Here is a 16,951-nt window from a genome sequence, read left to right as displayed (position 1 = left end):
AGTAACACGAAGTAACAACGGGCCGACGTGGTGTGGTGCTGACCGGGCCGACGTGGTGTTGTGCTGACCGGGCCGACGTGGTGTGGGCCTGACGGGGCCCCCGCAGCCGTGCTCACCCCCCCCCCCCCCCCCCCCCCCCCAGAATTTCCATGTTTTAAACGTTTCCCAGTGTGTACCCTGGATTAGAATAGGTACACCGTATCCCTGCGTGTCGTAAGAGACGACTAAGAGGGTTGGCGTCAGGAAGGGCATCCGGCCATAAAAATATTGCCTCAAAAAGAGAACCATGACAATTACAACTACATATGGGCAGGGTACAGCCCGAAGTGGAGATCGGTTTCTGAGGTTTGGGACATGGAATGTAGGGACAATGACAGGGAGATCAGGAGAAGTGGTGGAAGTATTGGTCAGAAGAAGAGTGGACATATGTTGTGTGCAAGAGACGAGATGGAAGGGAAGTGGTGTGAGAATGGTGAAGGGTAGGCAGGGACAGAAATTCAACTTGTGTGGCAAGGGTGCCTGGAGGGCGTGAATGGTGTTGGTGTCCTGTTTTCTGAGGAGTTTTTAGACAGTGTGGTGAGTGTGACTAGAGTGAGTGATAGGTTGATGATGGTGAAAATGATGATGGGAAAGCTCTTGGTGAACGTCATCTCGGGATATGCTCCGCAGGTTGGTCGGAGCGATGAAGAGAAGGACAAGTTCTGGTGTGCGATAGAGAAGCTGATGGAAAACGTGAAAGATGAGGAAGTTGTTGTGGTAGGAGGAGACCTAAATGGACATGTGGGAAGGAGTATGGATGGTTTTGAGGGAGTTCATGGGGGTTACGGATATGGTGTGAGAAATGGAGAAGGTGAAAGGATTTTGGAGTTTGCTGATGGAGCTGATTTCTTGATTTGTAATACTCAATTCCAGAAAGAGGATAATAAGCTTGTTACATACACGTCAGGTGGGTCGATGACAACCGTTGACGACCTGCTGGTGCGCAGGCGAGATAGGGGGCACCTCCACGAGACAAAGGTGATCCCGGGGGAGGAGGCTGTTTCACAGCACCACTTGGTTGTCTGCGACACAAGGGTGAAAGTTGCGAGCAGAGCTCGGCGGGTGAAGTACCAACCGAGAATGAAGGTGTGGAGGTTGAAAGAGGTGACAGTAAGGGAGGCATTAAAAGAGAGGCTGAGTAGGGTAGAGGATGATGTGGTTGAGCTTGAAAGTGGTTGGATGTCAATGAAAGCTAGTCTGTTGGGAGCCGTTGGTGAGGTATGTGGATGGACAAAAGGACCACCGAGGCACTCGGAATCATGGTGGTGGGATGATGAAGTTGGAAAGAGGATTGACGAGAAGAGGAAGACGTTCAAGGTGTGGCAGAAGGCGAAGGGTACCGGAGCAGAAACACCAGAGCATGAAAGTTATATGGCAGCCAAGAAGGCTGCAAAGAAAGAGGTAGCAAAGGCGCAGGAGCCATGTAGGAAAATGTTCGGAGAACGCTTGGATTCGGAAGAGGGTCAGAGAGCAGTATTCAGGATTGCAAAGCAGATAGCAAAAGAGAGGTGTGATGTGATGGGGGTGAGTTGCTTGAAGGATGGAGTGGGAAAAATCGTTTCGGACCCAGATGGAATTAAAGGAAGATGGAAAAGATATATGGAAATGCTGTTGAATACAGAGAATGAATGGGATGGCAACATAGAGAGTAACCTAGTTTTAGGACCGGCAGAGAAGATAACTGAGAAGGAAGTTCAGGAAGCGATAAAAGCTATGAAGAGTAGAAAAGCGGGAGGGCCGACGGGAGTTGTGGGAGATATGTTGAAGGCAGCAGGAAGTTGGGGTGTGAAGAGAATGACAGAGATCTGTAATCTGGTGGTGAAAGAAGGCCGCATTCCAGTGGATTGGGAACTAAGTACCCTCGTCCCTCAATACAAGGGGAAAGGTGACCCTCTGGAGTGTGGCTCGTACCGAGCGATAAAGTTATTGGAGCATGGAATGAAGGTATTGGAAAGGGTGTTGGAGAGGAGGATAAGGAAGAAAGTGAAGATCGACGAAATGCAGTTTGGATTTATGCCAGGAAGAGGAACGAGAGACGCTTTTTATTGTGAGGCAGTTGCAGGAGAAGTACATGGAGAAGAGGAAGAAGTTGTTTCTTGGGTTTGTTGATCTGGAGAAAGCATTCGATAGGGTTCCACGCAAAGTATTGACATGGGCATTGAGGAAGTTAGGAGTGGAGGAATGGTTGATCAGAGTAGTGATGGCAATGTACAAAAGAGCGCGCACAGCTGTAAGGACGAAGGACGGGAACAGTGGTGAGTTTGAGGTGAAGGTGGGAGTGCATCAGGGGTCGGTACTAAGTCCACTTCTATTTGTAGCTGTGATGGAGGTGCTGGCTCAGAACGTAAAGGAGGGTTTACCGTGGGAGTTGTTGTATGCAGATGATCTGGTGTTGATTGCGGAAAGTATGGATGGAATGAAGGAGAAGATGAATAAGTGGAAGGAATGTATGGAGACAAAAGGTCTGAAGGGAATATCGGAAAGACGAAGGTGATGGCAAGTGGTAAAGCATGTGGTGAGGTGGAAAGAACTGGGAAGTGGCCCTGTGCTGTGGGCAGGAAGGGTGTCGGAGTGAACTCCATTCAATGTACAATGTGCGCTGAGTGGGTTCATCAAAAATGTAGTGGTCTGAGAGGGTCATTAACCAGTGTGGCAGCTACATTCAAATGTAAGGTGTGCACAGAGGGAGCTGCAGATGGAGGAAATGTTGAGTTGGATCTTGGAGACGGCGTGAAGCTGGAAGGTGTGGAAACATTTTGCTACCTCGGAGACATGCTGAATGGAGAAGGTGGATCAGACTCGGCAACGGTTGCTAGAGTGAGATGTGCATGGAAGAAGTTTCGGGAACTGAGTGGTGTGCTGATGAGGAGGGGAGTGTCGTTGAAGCTGAAGGGAAAGGTGTATGCTGCATGTGTGTGAAGTGTTTTGATTTATGGGAGCGAGACATGGGTAATGAACGTAGAGCAGCAACGAAGGTTGGAAAGGGTGGAAATGCGAATGGTTCGAGGGATGTGCGGAGTATCGTTGAGAGAGAGGAAGACAAATGATGAATTGCGAAAGATGATGGGAATAGAGCCTGTGATTGATGCTGTGAAGAGGAACATGTTGAGATGGTTTGGTCATGTGTTGAGGAAGGATGAAAGTGACTGGTTGGGAAGAGTGATGGAAATGAATGTGGAAGGAAGTAGAGGACGGGGAAGACCGAGAAATACTTGGCTAAAGATGGTGGAAGAAGAAATGCGGGCAAGGGGGTTAACAAGGAGAGATGCAGGAAATAGAGCAAGATGGAGAAGATTGTCATGGGGACCGAAAGGCTAACCCCCGATCTAGCAGGGAAAATGGCCTTAAAATGCATGTTGTTGTTGTTGTTGTTGTATATGTATGTGTATATATATATATATATATATATATATATATATATATATATATATATATATATATATATATATAAATAGGTATGTGTATATACAGTGGTACCTCGGCTTACGAGTTTAATCCGTTCCGTGACGGAGCTCGTAAGCCAAATCGCTCGTAAGTCAAAGCAAATTTTCCCATTCAAATGCATTGAAATGCTATTAATCCGTTCCAGCCTCAAAAAAAAAACACCAATTTTTTTTGTTAGGTGCTTTTAAATAACAAAAATGTACTTTATAAATAACAATGCTTTGACTTTATAAAACAATAACAAATAACAATGTACTTTATAAATAATCTGTAATTACTAATAATGTTACTAATAATGGTAAACCTGGGCGAAACCAGGTCGGTAACTGTGAGTTTTGCATGCACTTGTGACAGTATCTGTATTTATAATCCATAATGACGCACTGCTAGATGGTTCCTCTGGAACTTTGCAGGCAAGGCGGACGTGCATGGCGATGACGTCATGTTGTCCGCTCATTAGGTTGGAGAACCAGATTACAGATACCATTATTAGTAACTCCCAACCGCAACCAGGTCGACTCCATATGATGAGTGGATACCAGAGATAACGTCACTGCGTGGCAGGCGGTGCTTATCGCTCCCAGCAAGGTGCAGCAGTAGCTGTATGGGACACCTTGCTGGCGGTTCTCCACTGATGATATGAAGGTCGCATAGTGACTGATATATATATATATATATATATGTATATATATTGTTACTAATCGCGGATCATCGCGGATCGTGGATCATATCCGCAACAATATATATATTATATATATATATACATATATATATATATATATATATATATATATATATATATATATATATATATATATATATATATATATATATTGTATATATATATATATATATATATATATATATATATAGATATATAGATATACAGTGCATTCAGAAAGTATTCAGCCCCTTCACTTTTTTCACATTTTGTTGTGTTGCAGCCTTATGCTGAAATCGTTTAAATTCATTTTTTCCCTCATCAATCTGCACTCAATACCCCATAATGACAAAGAGAAAACAGGCTTTTCGAAAGTTTTGCAAATTTATTAAAAAGAAAAACTGAAATATCACATTGACATAAGTATTCAGACCCTTTGCTATGACACATGAAATTTAGCTCAGGTGCCTCCCATTTCTCTTGATCATCTTTGAGATGTTTCTACACCCTGATTGGAGTCCACCTGTGGTAAATTCATTTGATTGGACAAGATTTGGAAAGGCACACACCTGTCTATATAAGGTCTCACATCTGGCAATGCATTTCAGAGCAAAAACTAAGCCATGAGGTTGAAGGAACCCCCCGCAGAGTTCAGAGACAGGATTGGGTCGAGGCACAGATCTGGGGAAGCCTACAAAAAAATTTCTGCTGCATTGAAGGTTCCCAAGTGCACAGTGGCCTCCATAATTCTTAAATGGAAGAAGTTTGGAAAAACCAAAATTCTTCCTAGAGCTGGCCGCCCGGCCAAACTAAGCAATCGGGGGAGAAGGGCCTTCGTAAGAGAGGTGACCAAGAACCCGATGGTCACTCTGGCTGAGCTCCAGAGATCCTGTGTGGAGATGGGAGAAACTTCCAGAAGGACAACCATCACTGCAACACTCCACCGGTCTGGGCTTTATGGCAGAGTTGCCAGACGGAAGCCTCTCCCCAGTGAAAGACACATGAAAGCCCCACAGAATCTTGTTTCTCACAGTCTGAGAGTCCTTTATGTCCTTTTTTACAATCTCCAAGCGGGCTTTCATGTGTCTTTCACTGAGGAGAGGCTTCCGTCTGGCAACTATGCCATAACGCCCAGATTGGTGGAGTGTTGCAGTGATGGTTTTCCTTCTGGAAGATTTTCCCATCTCCACACAGGATCTCTGGAGCTCAGCCAGAGTGACCATCGGGTTCTTGGTCACCTCTATTACCAAGGCCCTTCTTCCTCGATTGCTCAGTTTGGCCAGGCGGCCAGCTCTAGGAAGAGTCCTGGTTGTTCCAAACTTCTTCCATTTAAGAATTATGGAGGCCACTGTGCTCTTGGGAACATTCAATGCAGCAGAAATTTTTTTGTCGGCTTCCCCAAATCTGTGCCTCGACACAATCCTGTCTCTGAGCTCTGCAGGCAGTTCCTTCGACCTCATGGCTTTGTTTTTGCTCTGATATGCATTGTCAGCTGTGAGACCTTATATAGACAGGTGTGTGCCTTTCCAAATCGTGTCCATTCAATTGAATTTACCACAGGTGGACTCCAATCAAGGTGTAGAAACATATCAAAGATGATCAAGAGAAATGGGAGGCACCTGAGCTAAATTTCAAGTGTCATAGCAAAGGGTCTGAATACTTATGTAAATGTGATATTTCCGTTTCATATTTTTAATAAATTTGCAAAACTTTCTAAAATCCTGTGTTCTCTTTGTCATTATGGGGTATTGAGTGTAGATTGATGAGGGAAAAAATGAATTTTAACGATTTCAGCATGAGGCTGCAACATAACAAAATGTGAAAAAGTGAAGGGGCTGAATACTTTCTGAATGCACTGTATATAGATAGATACATGTGTGTGTTATTCATCTGTTTTGTATGAGTACGTTTTGAAAGGTTGAGATGAATATTTTCATTGTTGTGAAATTTGCATTTTGTCTACGATACATCACAGACACATGCATTATGTAATTTTTGGACCCTTAGTTTTACCATAAAGTGTTCAGAATTCTTCAAACATGAATAATCCTTTGAGTTTTGCTCATTTGATAATCTAATACAATCCTTGTCAAAAGGCCCACATCTATAAACAAAGCTTTCATGCTTTATGAATGCTTTTCTCTGTTAAAGGTGGATCGAAAGGGTTTCATGTGTGATATTTCACCCACATACATTATTTTACCACATTTAAATTACCCTCACATTGAGTAGGTTTAGAAATTTTGGAAATTTTGTTTTAGAGCATAATTAAAACTGCTGTGCGCAAAGGTCACATGACCAGTGGAGGTGCTCCGTCAATTGGGTTACATTGTTTTAGTGCAATACCAATGAAAAGTAGTTTGTAAACAGAATTCATACCGATCGTTAAACACGGAGAGAGTAAAATGCCCTGCTGTGTTGCTGGTTTATGCGAAATGTTGCAAAACCTGGAAGAGGAATGTTCAGCTTTCCCATCGATCTTGGACTGAACAAAAAATGAGGGCTGAATATGGGACTCCGAAATCGGCCGGACAGCACCATGGATGCACTGCGGATGGATGGAGGACGCCCGACACTACCGTATGCCCCTGTGGGGTCCGAGTCATACCACACCCATGGTTGGACCCCATGTCCAAATCCTGCCAGTTCAGCTCCCTAGCCCCCTGGCACAACCCAATTTCCTAGGGAGGCAATTTTCTACGAGTCTACAGGTCCAATCAAAGCAGCTTTAAAATTAACTGAATTCTTATGGACTTGTGTGTTCAAATGCTGCTGCGTATAACCGCATTGTTATTGGGCCTGCTAGCCCCTCCTGCAGCCATTGCTGGCCTTGAGCCTCCCGCTCATCCTACCCTATTGTTATACCCTACATCCAAGCTGCTCATGATGCACAGCTCATATTTTCATTTAAAAAACACATTTAAATGGCAATTATGACTCCAACTGACATTCTCCCAAAATAGTTGTCTCTTTCTAAGCTCTCTAGCACTAAAACTCTTCCTTATTATTAGGCCATGAGCAGGTCTGAGCTTTTGTTCAGTTTAGTTCCACTGGAGGGGTGCTACTTCATAAGCTTCAGAAAAATATTTTCGAGTCAATATAAAAAGTTCGCATTGTGAACTGTGTCCAACACTAAGTATACAGCATTAATATATTTTCTTATAGTGTAGCCACTCACAGACGCAGTGAGTTGGTCACGTGGCGTCGTAGTATTGACACCCAGCCAATCATCAGCCAGTATTTATTCAGCAATAGCTACCTCCATGAGGGTCGTGTGTCGTAACGATGTCTACAGAAAATGTGCTAAAATATATCACCCCAACTGCGTGTCATGCACATATCATCCGTCAAGAAGCAAGATATTCGTACCTTAACCCAGTCTTTGGTGGGATAAGTTCCGTAAATATTTGTCTAAATGGATTACACAAACACTGTGTCATTTTCACATATAGTGTATGTCAATTAATTAATTATAATCCTGTTCATTAATGTAATTCTTTCACTACGCCCCCAGTGGTGTTTGTAATGACGTACATGGATTTGTCCTCCCCCAGCCCCCCCCCCCCCCCCATTGGAGGAATACCCTCTCATGATCAGACCATTGGTGCTCCTATGGTTGGCAGCGAGTGCCCCGGAAGCATTTACCCGAAAGAGAGTGGCAATCATATGTGTGGGAAAATTGCACGCTCAGACAGGGTCGCCCAGATAGCTCAGATGGCAGAACACTGGTACGGTCTTCCAGAGGACCTGGGTTCGATTGCTGGTCTGGGTTTGTAATTTTCCCGCATATATCAATTAATTTTTCGCTTTGTTTGACAGCACACTCTGAGTTTAGGGATGAATGTAGTGGTGAGATAGCCAGAAGACAGTTCCTTGGGTATCATACTTCAAATGAAACTCAGGGTCAAAAACAGACGCCAAAGTCTCTGAGTTGAAGGATGACAATCGGGTATTTGACTCATTCATCACAGCTGTTGAAATTGGTGAAGAAGAGAAACAGGTCACTGAAGTATTGTTTCATTGTTGAAGTCCATCGAGTAATATACTAAAAAAAACAAGACATGGCTCACAATGTGGTGGTTAGTACAGGAGACTTCCACACCAACCTGGTGTTTCTAGCAGTGATTGGAAAGTGTTCCGCTGACACTGAGCTGCGGGATGTGATGATTGTAGCCGAGACAATCGTATAAGGATCCACGAATGGCGTCGTCTCAAGCCACCACTACAATCGGTCAATCTTCTGTATGAGAATCTTCACTGCTTGAGGTTCCGCTAATTCCTTGTTCATTATTGTCAAGTCTGTAGCCGATGAAGACCAGCCTCAAACAGATAGCCGAACAGTTAACTCCGAGGCATATTTCGAAACTTGGCGGGATTATCAGCTCGCACGCACGGGAAAGGCCCGAAGCCTTATCTGATCGGACGGCCTCTATGGGGTTTTATTCCTCGACCCACAAACGAGTAAATGGACATGGCACACAAGTAAAATTCAGCAAATAATGAATTTATTAAAATAACGTGAAGCAATAAAAATGAATGTGAGGTAATAACTGTATCCTAACTTCAGACGTCTCCACTCAGACACGAAAAGACAGACAAGGGGAAAGATTAAAGAAAAGAAAATAATGTTATTTTTATATTGACTGACACTCAGCTTGCTCAACGAGATCGTTGAAAGATGTCGGCAGTACGATGTGGCCCGAAGCGGCTCGAGCGGGAAGCGCTCTGGCAGTGGCGCCGGTGCTGGGCGTCGAAAATGCCTGGTGCGAAGCAAACAGCCAAGACGGCTGCCTTTGAGATTGGCCCTCCTTGTCCTGGTGTCAAACAGCATGGCCTTGAGCCCTCCACAAGCCCAGCAGGCATCAAAACACTACCAACGCAGTCTAGAGCTCCTTGGTGAGACCCACATGACCAGCTCATGAAGGACAAGATGGCCCCCTTCTTTTCAAGCAAAAACCCAAGAGATCTCCTACTGTGAGAGACCCAAGAGGTGTGCTCTTCCTCCTCTTTCCCTTTCCTCCAAAGTGCACAACTCCACGACCCAGCTGAACAAACAATGGCTAGCGTCCTGTTCCAGCACATGTGTAAGCAGCAGCCGAGAGCCACCTAAGACAAAAAGAGACTGACCGGGGAGAAAGCCAGAGCGAGGGAGAGTGATGCACCCTCCTTTGTCCCTCGCTGAAGTCACTCCCCGACCAATCCTCATGTCCAATTACATCATCCCATGGCCCCTCAACCAGTCACAAAGCTCGGGGCGTGGTTTCTCTGTTACGATTCCTTGGAGGCGGAATCTAGCCGTCCTTCGAGAATGTTTGGTTTGGCGGGGTTCCCTTGCCGACTGGCGAGTGTTCAGGTCTCTGTCGGAATGACAGTGTGATGGCCGTTGTTGTAATTGTTGTTCTAATGTCATAAAACCACACTTCCAAGCTAGCCTCCAAAGCCAGTCGCCGACTGAGCATCCTCCGTCTTGCGAAGTCCTTCCTTGGCACACCTGAGCTCCTCACCACATACAAGGCTTTCATCCGTAGCTCATTGGAATACTGCTCTCCACACTGGGCTGGTGCTCCTGCCTCACACCTAGCTCAGCTTCACGCTGTTGAAACCAAAGCTTTCAGGATCATTGGTATCTCCCGCGATGAAGCTGATTCTGAGGGCCTTTCACTCTCACACCTCACTCTCAATGGTGGTCTTTCTGTCTTCTACTGACTCCTCTCTGGCCTTGCTCCCCCAGCTCTGTCTGTGCTGTGGCTCCCAAATATTCCTGCAGGACACACAAGATCTGCCAGCAACCCTCTTATGGTAAAACTGCCAAAATCTAGGCTCTCTGCTCACCTTCACTCTTTCATTCCTCTTTTTTCCCAACTCTGGAACAAACTCCCACACTCTCTTCAATCCCACTCCTCCCTCCGGGTCTTTAAAAGAGCTGTTCTCCACCATCTCTTTTCTTCGCCCATCCAAAACCTCGATCTTTTCTACCCCCATTAATTCACCCCAGATCCACTTTTTTGAAATACCAACTTCTTTCCTGGATGTCCTAGCAGTGTCCATGTGTTTTATACCTCTCCCCCCCCCCCCTCCCCTTCCTTTGCCTCCTCCACCCAAACCCTCTCCCTTCCACAGATCTCCTGATGTCCCTGTTCTCTACTGTAGTGTGGTGTCCATGTGTTTTTTTTTACCTCTCCCACCCATCCTCTTTTTACCTTTTACCTTTTGATAAACCAAGGACAACCTTAGGATTTTGAATTTTGAAGGTAAGTTGTCCAGTCTTCAAGTTCACTGAGTACAATAGCCCATGTATTAGTGGTGTTGGAGAATCGGATATGAATCCTTAAAAATGGCCGAATTGCCAAAAAGCGGCTTTTTGCCCCATTATGACCAACTTCAAGACCCTACAGCGCCGTGTTGGACAGAGATATCATGGAGAACTTTTTAGCCAGAGTCCACCATATAGTTGTCCATCTATATGCAAGATTTCAAGTGGCACCTCAGTCATGGAATGAAAACAAATTTCTAGAGCTGCTTTTCCACCCGCTGCACATGGCTTGCAATATCCTCTACCCTGCGGCCACTAGCACACACCCCGTGCTCAGCTGGTCGAAGACCCTGGATGCCGAGTGGTCCCGCACAGGGTCCACCCCGAACATCCTGGGCCCCGGTCACAACTCTATGGGCCGAAACATGCTCACCAGTGTAGGTCTGGACCTGCTCCCCGGCGTAGGAAAAACCTCGCTCCTACACTGCGTAGGCTCGCCAGCCACCCAAAACATCAGAGGCTCGGAGACCTGGCTCACCGGATCAGGCTCAACCTTCTGTGCTTACACAGGAGATGATGTCGTGTTACATTGTGTCGGTCCTGGGTACATCAGAATACTGGCCCCTGCCTGGTCCAAAATATGTGCCCATGAGTAGCGTACCACACATCATGGAAGTTTATAAACACACCACGGGGCTCGCTAGTTTATTCACCCCTTTTAACCCGCTATCTGATTTGTCTTGGGGATGGTCCTTTTACATTGGGGCAGAGCGACATTCGCTATAGTCCGATGTCCTTTCAGGCCATCATTACCATTCAAACGTGTTCATTTTGCATTTTCCTTTGTCTTCTAAACCAATCCGCCATCCGCTTTAAATTACTGCCCTCACCTGTGCCCCCAAAATTTCATTATTTCAATGTCATTTAGCTTCCAGTTTATTAATTTTCCTTTTCATTTCCTTTCACAATTTCTCAAATTTTCATCATTTTAATAAATTTTTGTATTCTTTTCATCCATTCGACCTTTTAATTTCCCACTCCTGTCTCCAATTACCTTAATTTGTTCCATTACACTGGTCAACAGCCAAATTGGTTCTGACCTATTTTCATCTGTTTATAACTAATTTGGTGCCCACGAATCCGAATCTGACCATAAAATTTCGCTATCACGTAACCTTGATGTAGTACATCATAAGTGTGGAAAAAATCTTTAGAGCATGCGAATTTCTTTATTAAGTCTCAATAAGTCTATTTATTGTCACAAAAAATAATATGAACTTTAAGTTTTTATTTACATCACATAAAAAAATGTAAATCTCCAAAAATAATATGAACTTCATAAAATATCACAAAAATAATATGAACTTTAAGTTTTTATTTACATCACATATATGAATGAATGAATGAATGAATGATCGTTTTAAGTTTTAAGTTTTAATATTTACATCACATAAAAAAATGTAAATCTCCAAAAAAGAATATGAACTTTATAAAATATCACAAAAAATAATATGAACTTTAAGTTTTTATTTACATCACATAAAAAAATGTAAATCTCCAAAAATAATATGAACTTTATAAAATATCACAAAAAATAATATGAACTTTAAGTTTTTATTTACATCAGATAAAAAAATGTAAATCTCCAAAAAAATATGAACTTTATAAAATATCACAAAAAATAATATGAACTTTAAGTTTTTATTTACATCACATTAAAAGTGCTTCTGAACTTTACTTTTGCGTTTGTAGGAGCAATCACTTTCACGCTGTAAAGTCCACAGTAGTTGCCATCATGTTTTGATTGAATCGGCCTTGATATCGAGTCTCCATGATGGCAATTTCCTGGTGAAACCTTTCTCCATGTTCATCACTGACATCGCCAAGATTTTGTGGAATGAAGTCCAGATGAGAATGGAAGAAATGTATCTTGAGTGACATTCGAGCACCGAGCGCCTGGTAACTCTTCAACATCTTGTCCACAAGCTCTTCATAATTTGGTGCTCGAAAGTTTCCAAGGTAATTGTGAGCAAAAGCCACAAAGCAATCCCAAGCAACGCTTTCCAGCTCAGATAGTCTCGTTACAAAGTCCTGATTAGTGAGTACAGGACGAATTTGAGGACCATTGGAAACACCCGCCTTTACTTTGGCCTCAGATACAATGCCTTGGAACTTCATTAGCAAGTGGTGGAAGCCAGCACCGTCTTGATCCATGGCCTTCACAAAGTTCTTCATCAAACCAAGTTTGAAATGAGGTGGTGGTAAGAATACCTTCTCAGGGTCAACAAGAGGTTTGTGAATTTCAAATGAAGTGGTATTCCTATGGTATACTGGTTCTCAAAAATTGGATGTGCTTGTGAAAATTGGATATCATAATCGAAATCTACAGGTTCATGTTGGTTAGAATCACCTCAAAATATACTAGAACCATAAAACTTTTTAAAATTTGTTGACCAGTGTTATTTGCAGGAACATGTCCTGCATGGAAATCGTGCCAACTGGATATCTAGTGGCTGGACTGCTCAGGCGTGGGGAAAGCTCCTAACCTAACTTCTTCCTCACAACTACTAAGCTACCCCACGGCTCACTTCCGCCCACATGTTCCATGCCGTCCGCCATTACATGGATGTCCGCCATCTTACCAGCTGCTCCCACGCACGCTCAATTTGAAAATGAAATATTTTTTAATTTCAACATGGCCAATCGCACATTTTGCACTCAAATTTGATTTTAATAATTTTCCTTGTTGAAACCGGGATGAATCCAACACTACTGTTACCAGTTGTGTGGAGTTTAAATCCCAATCCTGACTCCAATTGTCGGGTCCAGGATGGGATTCAAGCCAAGGTCCACTATCCTACGACCAAGGTCCACTATCCTACGACCAAGGTCCACTATCCTACGACCAAGGTCCACTATCCTACGACCAAGGTCCACTATCCTACGACCAAGGTCCACTATCCTACGACCAAGGTCCACTATCCTACGACCAAGGTCCACTATCCTACGACCAAGGTCCACTATCCTACGACCAAGGTCCACTATCCTACGACCAAGGTCCACTATCCTACGACCAAGGTCCACTATCCTACGACCAAGGTCCACTCTCCTACGACCTAGGTCCACTATCCTACGACCAGTTGTCTCATCAGAGGGTCCGTTAGCACTGCCCGCTCTAGGCTGGGGGTATAGATTCTGCGGATTCCGAAACGGTTCTTTTGTTTTCTGCTTCAATGTTATGACTACTTTCCCTCAAGGATCAACCAAATGGAAGCCGAACCAGGCAGTGCAACACAGAGTGCAAAAGGGAGGGAAAAGTCTCTTGTAATTAAAATTGGTTTGTGGAAAAATAAATACGGGGGAATAAGGGTATACAAGACGCTTTCAATAAAATGGATGAACCAAGCATTCGACAAACACAAGTAAGGGGGAGGGGGCATGCAAACTTATGTACAAGGAGATAAATAACCGGCTATGGCACCAAAATTAAATACCAGGACCAGGTTGGTGTGCAACAGGGCTGGTGCACCACATTGCTGGTGTGCCACAGAGCTGGTGCACCACAGGGCTGGTGTGCCACAGGGTGGGTGTGCCACAGTGCTGGTGCACCACAGGGCTGGTGTGTCACAGGGCTGGTGCACCACAGGGCTGGTGCACCACAGGGCTGGTGTGCCACATGGTTGGTGTGCCACAGTGCTGGTGCACCACAGGGCTGGTGTGCCACAGGGCTGGTGCACCACAGGGCTGGTGTGCCACAGGGTGGGTGTGCCACAGTGCTGGTGCACCACAGGGCTGGTGTACCACAGGGCTGGTGTACCACAGGGCTGGTGTGTCACAGGGCTGGTGTGTCACAGGGCTGGTGCATCACAGGGCGGGTTCGCCACAGAGCTGGTGTGTCACAGGGCTGGTGCACCTCATTGCTGGTGTGCCACAGGGCTGGTGTGCCACAGAGCTGGTGTGCCACAGGGCTGGTGCACCTCATTGCTGGTGTACCACAGGGCTGGTGTGTCACAGGGCTGGTGTGTCACAGGGCTGGTGCATCACAGGGCGGGTTCGCCACAGAGCTGGTGTGTCACAGGGCTGGTGCACCTCATTGCTGGTGTGCCACAGGGCTGGTGTGCCACAGGGCTGGTGTGTCACAGGGCTGGTGCATCACAGGGCGGGTTCGCCACAGAGCTGGTGTGTCACAGGGCTGGTGCACCTCATTGCTGGTGTGCCACAGGGCTGGTGTGCCACATAGCTGGTCTGGCACATTGCTGGTCTGGCACATTGCTGGTGCTCCACAGGATTGGTGCAGCACAGGACTCGTGTGGCACACGGCTGGAGGATGGCAATGAGGATCTCTACCTCCTGTGTTTATAGCACCTGTATCGACAGCTCGAGATTTGTCTAGTGGTCAGCCTGGGAGACAGCCCTGATATCCTATACACCTTGTCGGTGGATAAGAGTTCACGTGAGTTCTTACATATACATAATAACTAACTAAGTTTGGAGGACTATCAAGTTACGTTTAAGTGTAGTCAGTGACTGTAGCTATCCTGCACCAAAATTCTCCATCTTTGACAAGAAAAAATAATCTTTCAAACTTAAAGCAATACAGCATGTTTATCACCTTGGGCTCTGCCATCATTATGAGCTTTCCTGCTGGGTGGGAATTTAATCACTCTTTATCAGAATACTCCACTGCACAGCTCATTCACATGCTGTCCAATATGCACCAGTGATTCTTAATGTACTTTACATTCCTTTGCCCTTGGATGGAGTGAACAAATTTAAAACAGCTAGTAATCCTCTTGGCGTGTGTGTGTGTGTGTGTGTGTGTGTGTGTGTGTGTGTGTGCATTTGTGTGTGTGTGTGTGTGTGTGTGTGTGTGTGTGTGTGTGTGTGTGTGTGCGCGTGTGCATTTGTGTGTGTGTGTGTGTGTGTGCATTTGTGTGTGTGTGTGTGCATTTGTGTGTGTGTGTGTGCATTTGTGTGTGTGTGTGTGTGTGTGTGTGTACATTTGTATGTGTGTGGGTGTGTATGTATGTGTGTGGGTGTGTATGTGTGTGTGTGTGTGTGTGTATGTGTGTGTGTGTGCATTTGTGTGTGTGTGTTTGTGTGTGTGTGTGTTGGTGGTTTTTTTTCACAAAAAGTGTACAGTGTTCTGGATAAAATTATTTATTTTGTGCTGCAAGATTCAATGGTGCTACTTCCAATGGTTGTCAAGCAACCATCACCTTTGTTCTTTTGGAAACAAAGTGAGCGTATAGGTCATGCGGTTGAAAGGTACTGACCTCTGGGTTCAAGATTTCATTCCTGATGGAGAAACTGCCATTGATTGTTACTTGCAAGAAAAATTGAATCAGTTATTTCGAGAAAGTATTTGAGCCAAGAATAATGTCGTTGACATATTGACATTTAAAATATGATGGTTTTCCTCCATTTCCCCTAACACGTAATCGCCATTTTGCTTTTACGTTATTACACCCTGGGCATGCTGTCTTTCCTTATCCAGCAGTTGTGGGAGGTCTTGCACTTTAAACAGGAGATCAGGGAAGTTTCTCTCTAGATCACCGATGTTGTTCAAACTTGGCATACAGATAATGAACGGTGGCTTACGTATGCATGGAGATTAGTCGGTAGAAGACAGAACACCACTGACCTGCCTGCGTTGAGAGAGTGAAAGACCCATTGACTCGGCCTCAGTGCGGGAGATACCATTGATTCTAAAAGCCTTAGTTTCTACAGCGTGAAGCAGAGATAGGTGTGAGGCAGCAGCAGCAGCCCAGAGGGGAGAGCAATACTCCATCAAGCTGCAGATGAAAGTTTTGTATGTGGTTAGAAACTCAGGTGTGCTAAGGAAGGACTTTGCACGATGGAGGATGCCCAGTTAGCGACTTGCTTAGCAGGCCACCTTCGAAATGTGGCTTTGGCAAGAAAGATCATGGCAGATAGTGAGACCCAAAAGCTTGAGTGACAGAACTTCTTCGAGAGGAATGTTGAGAAAGTCGATGGAAGGGGGTGGGGTGGAGAGTTCCTGACAGTCCTTTCTGAGAGACATAGAGAGTGTGTTAGATTTGTCAGGATTGAAAGACCAGCTCCATGTATTTGACCACTTTGTGATTTTATCCTAGTCTGCAAAGAGATCAAGAGTATTTTCCAGAGAATCGGAGAAATCGTTGATGAAGATTAGAAAAAGCACAGGGCCCAGAACACTGCCTTGAGGAACTCCAGCCCGAACAGAAGAAGAGATGAGAGAATTCCTTTGAGAGCCACACGTTGACTACGACCAGAGAGGAAGTCCGCAAGCCATGTGTGGAGATTTCCATGGATACCATAGGAGGAGAGTTTGGTGAGCAGAGCGGGGTGCCGGACCGTATCGAAGGCACGTGATATGTCAAGGGAGACAGCTCTAATTTCCTGTTTGACATTGAGGACCTCCATCCATTGTTGAGACAGCAGAAGCAGCATGCCCAGAGTGGAGTGACCTGGTCTGAATCCAAATTGATGATCGGAGATCAAGCCATTGGAGAAGAGGAAGGATTTGATATCCGAAGCAATGATGGATTCCA

The 16,951-nt window shown here is 45.0% G+C and overlaps 1 protein-coding gene across 1 annotated transcript in view; it reads left to right on the top strand.

The window, feature by feature from the left end:
• The window catches only part of LOC144890851 (VPS10 domain-containing receptor SorCS1-like), a 244,620-nt gene extending 231,103 nt beyond the window's left edge, over positions 1-13,517 (top strand). Inside the window, exon 8 of the mRNA XM_078772716.1 lies at positions 13,227-13,517. Coding sequence (XP_078628842.1) covers positions 13,227-13,517 — 291 coding nt within the window. The remainder of the gene's footprint in view (positions 1-13,226) is intronic.
• The last annotated feature ends 3,434 nt before the right edge of the window (positions 13,518-16,951 follow it).

Source organism: Myxine glutinosa, chromosome 2 (assembly GCF_964187855.1).
Source record: "Myxine glutinosa chromosome 2, kmMyxGlut1.1, whole genome shotgun sequence".
In the NCBI taxonomy this organism is placed as follows: domain Eukaryota; kingdom Metazoa; phylum Chordata; class Myxini; order Myxiniformes; family Myxinidae; genus Myxine; species Myxine glutinosa.
This window is presented reverse-complemented; position numbering and strand designations above follow the sequence as displayed.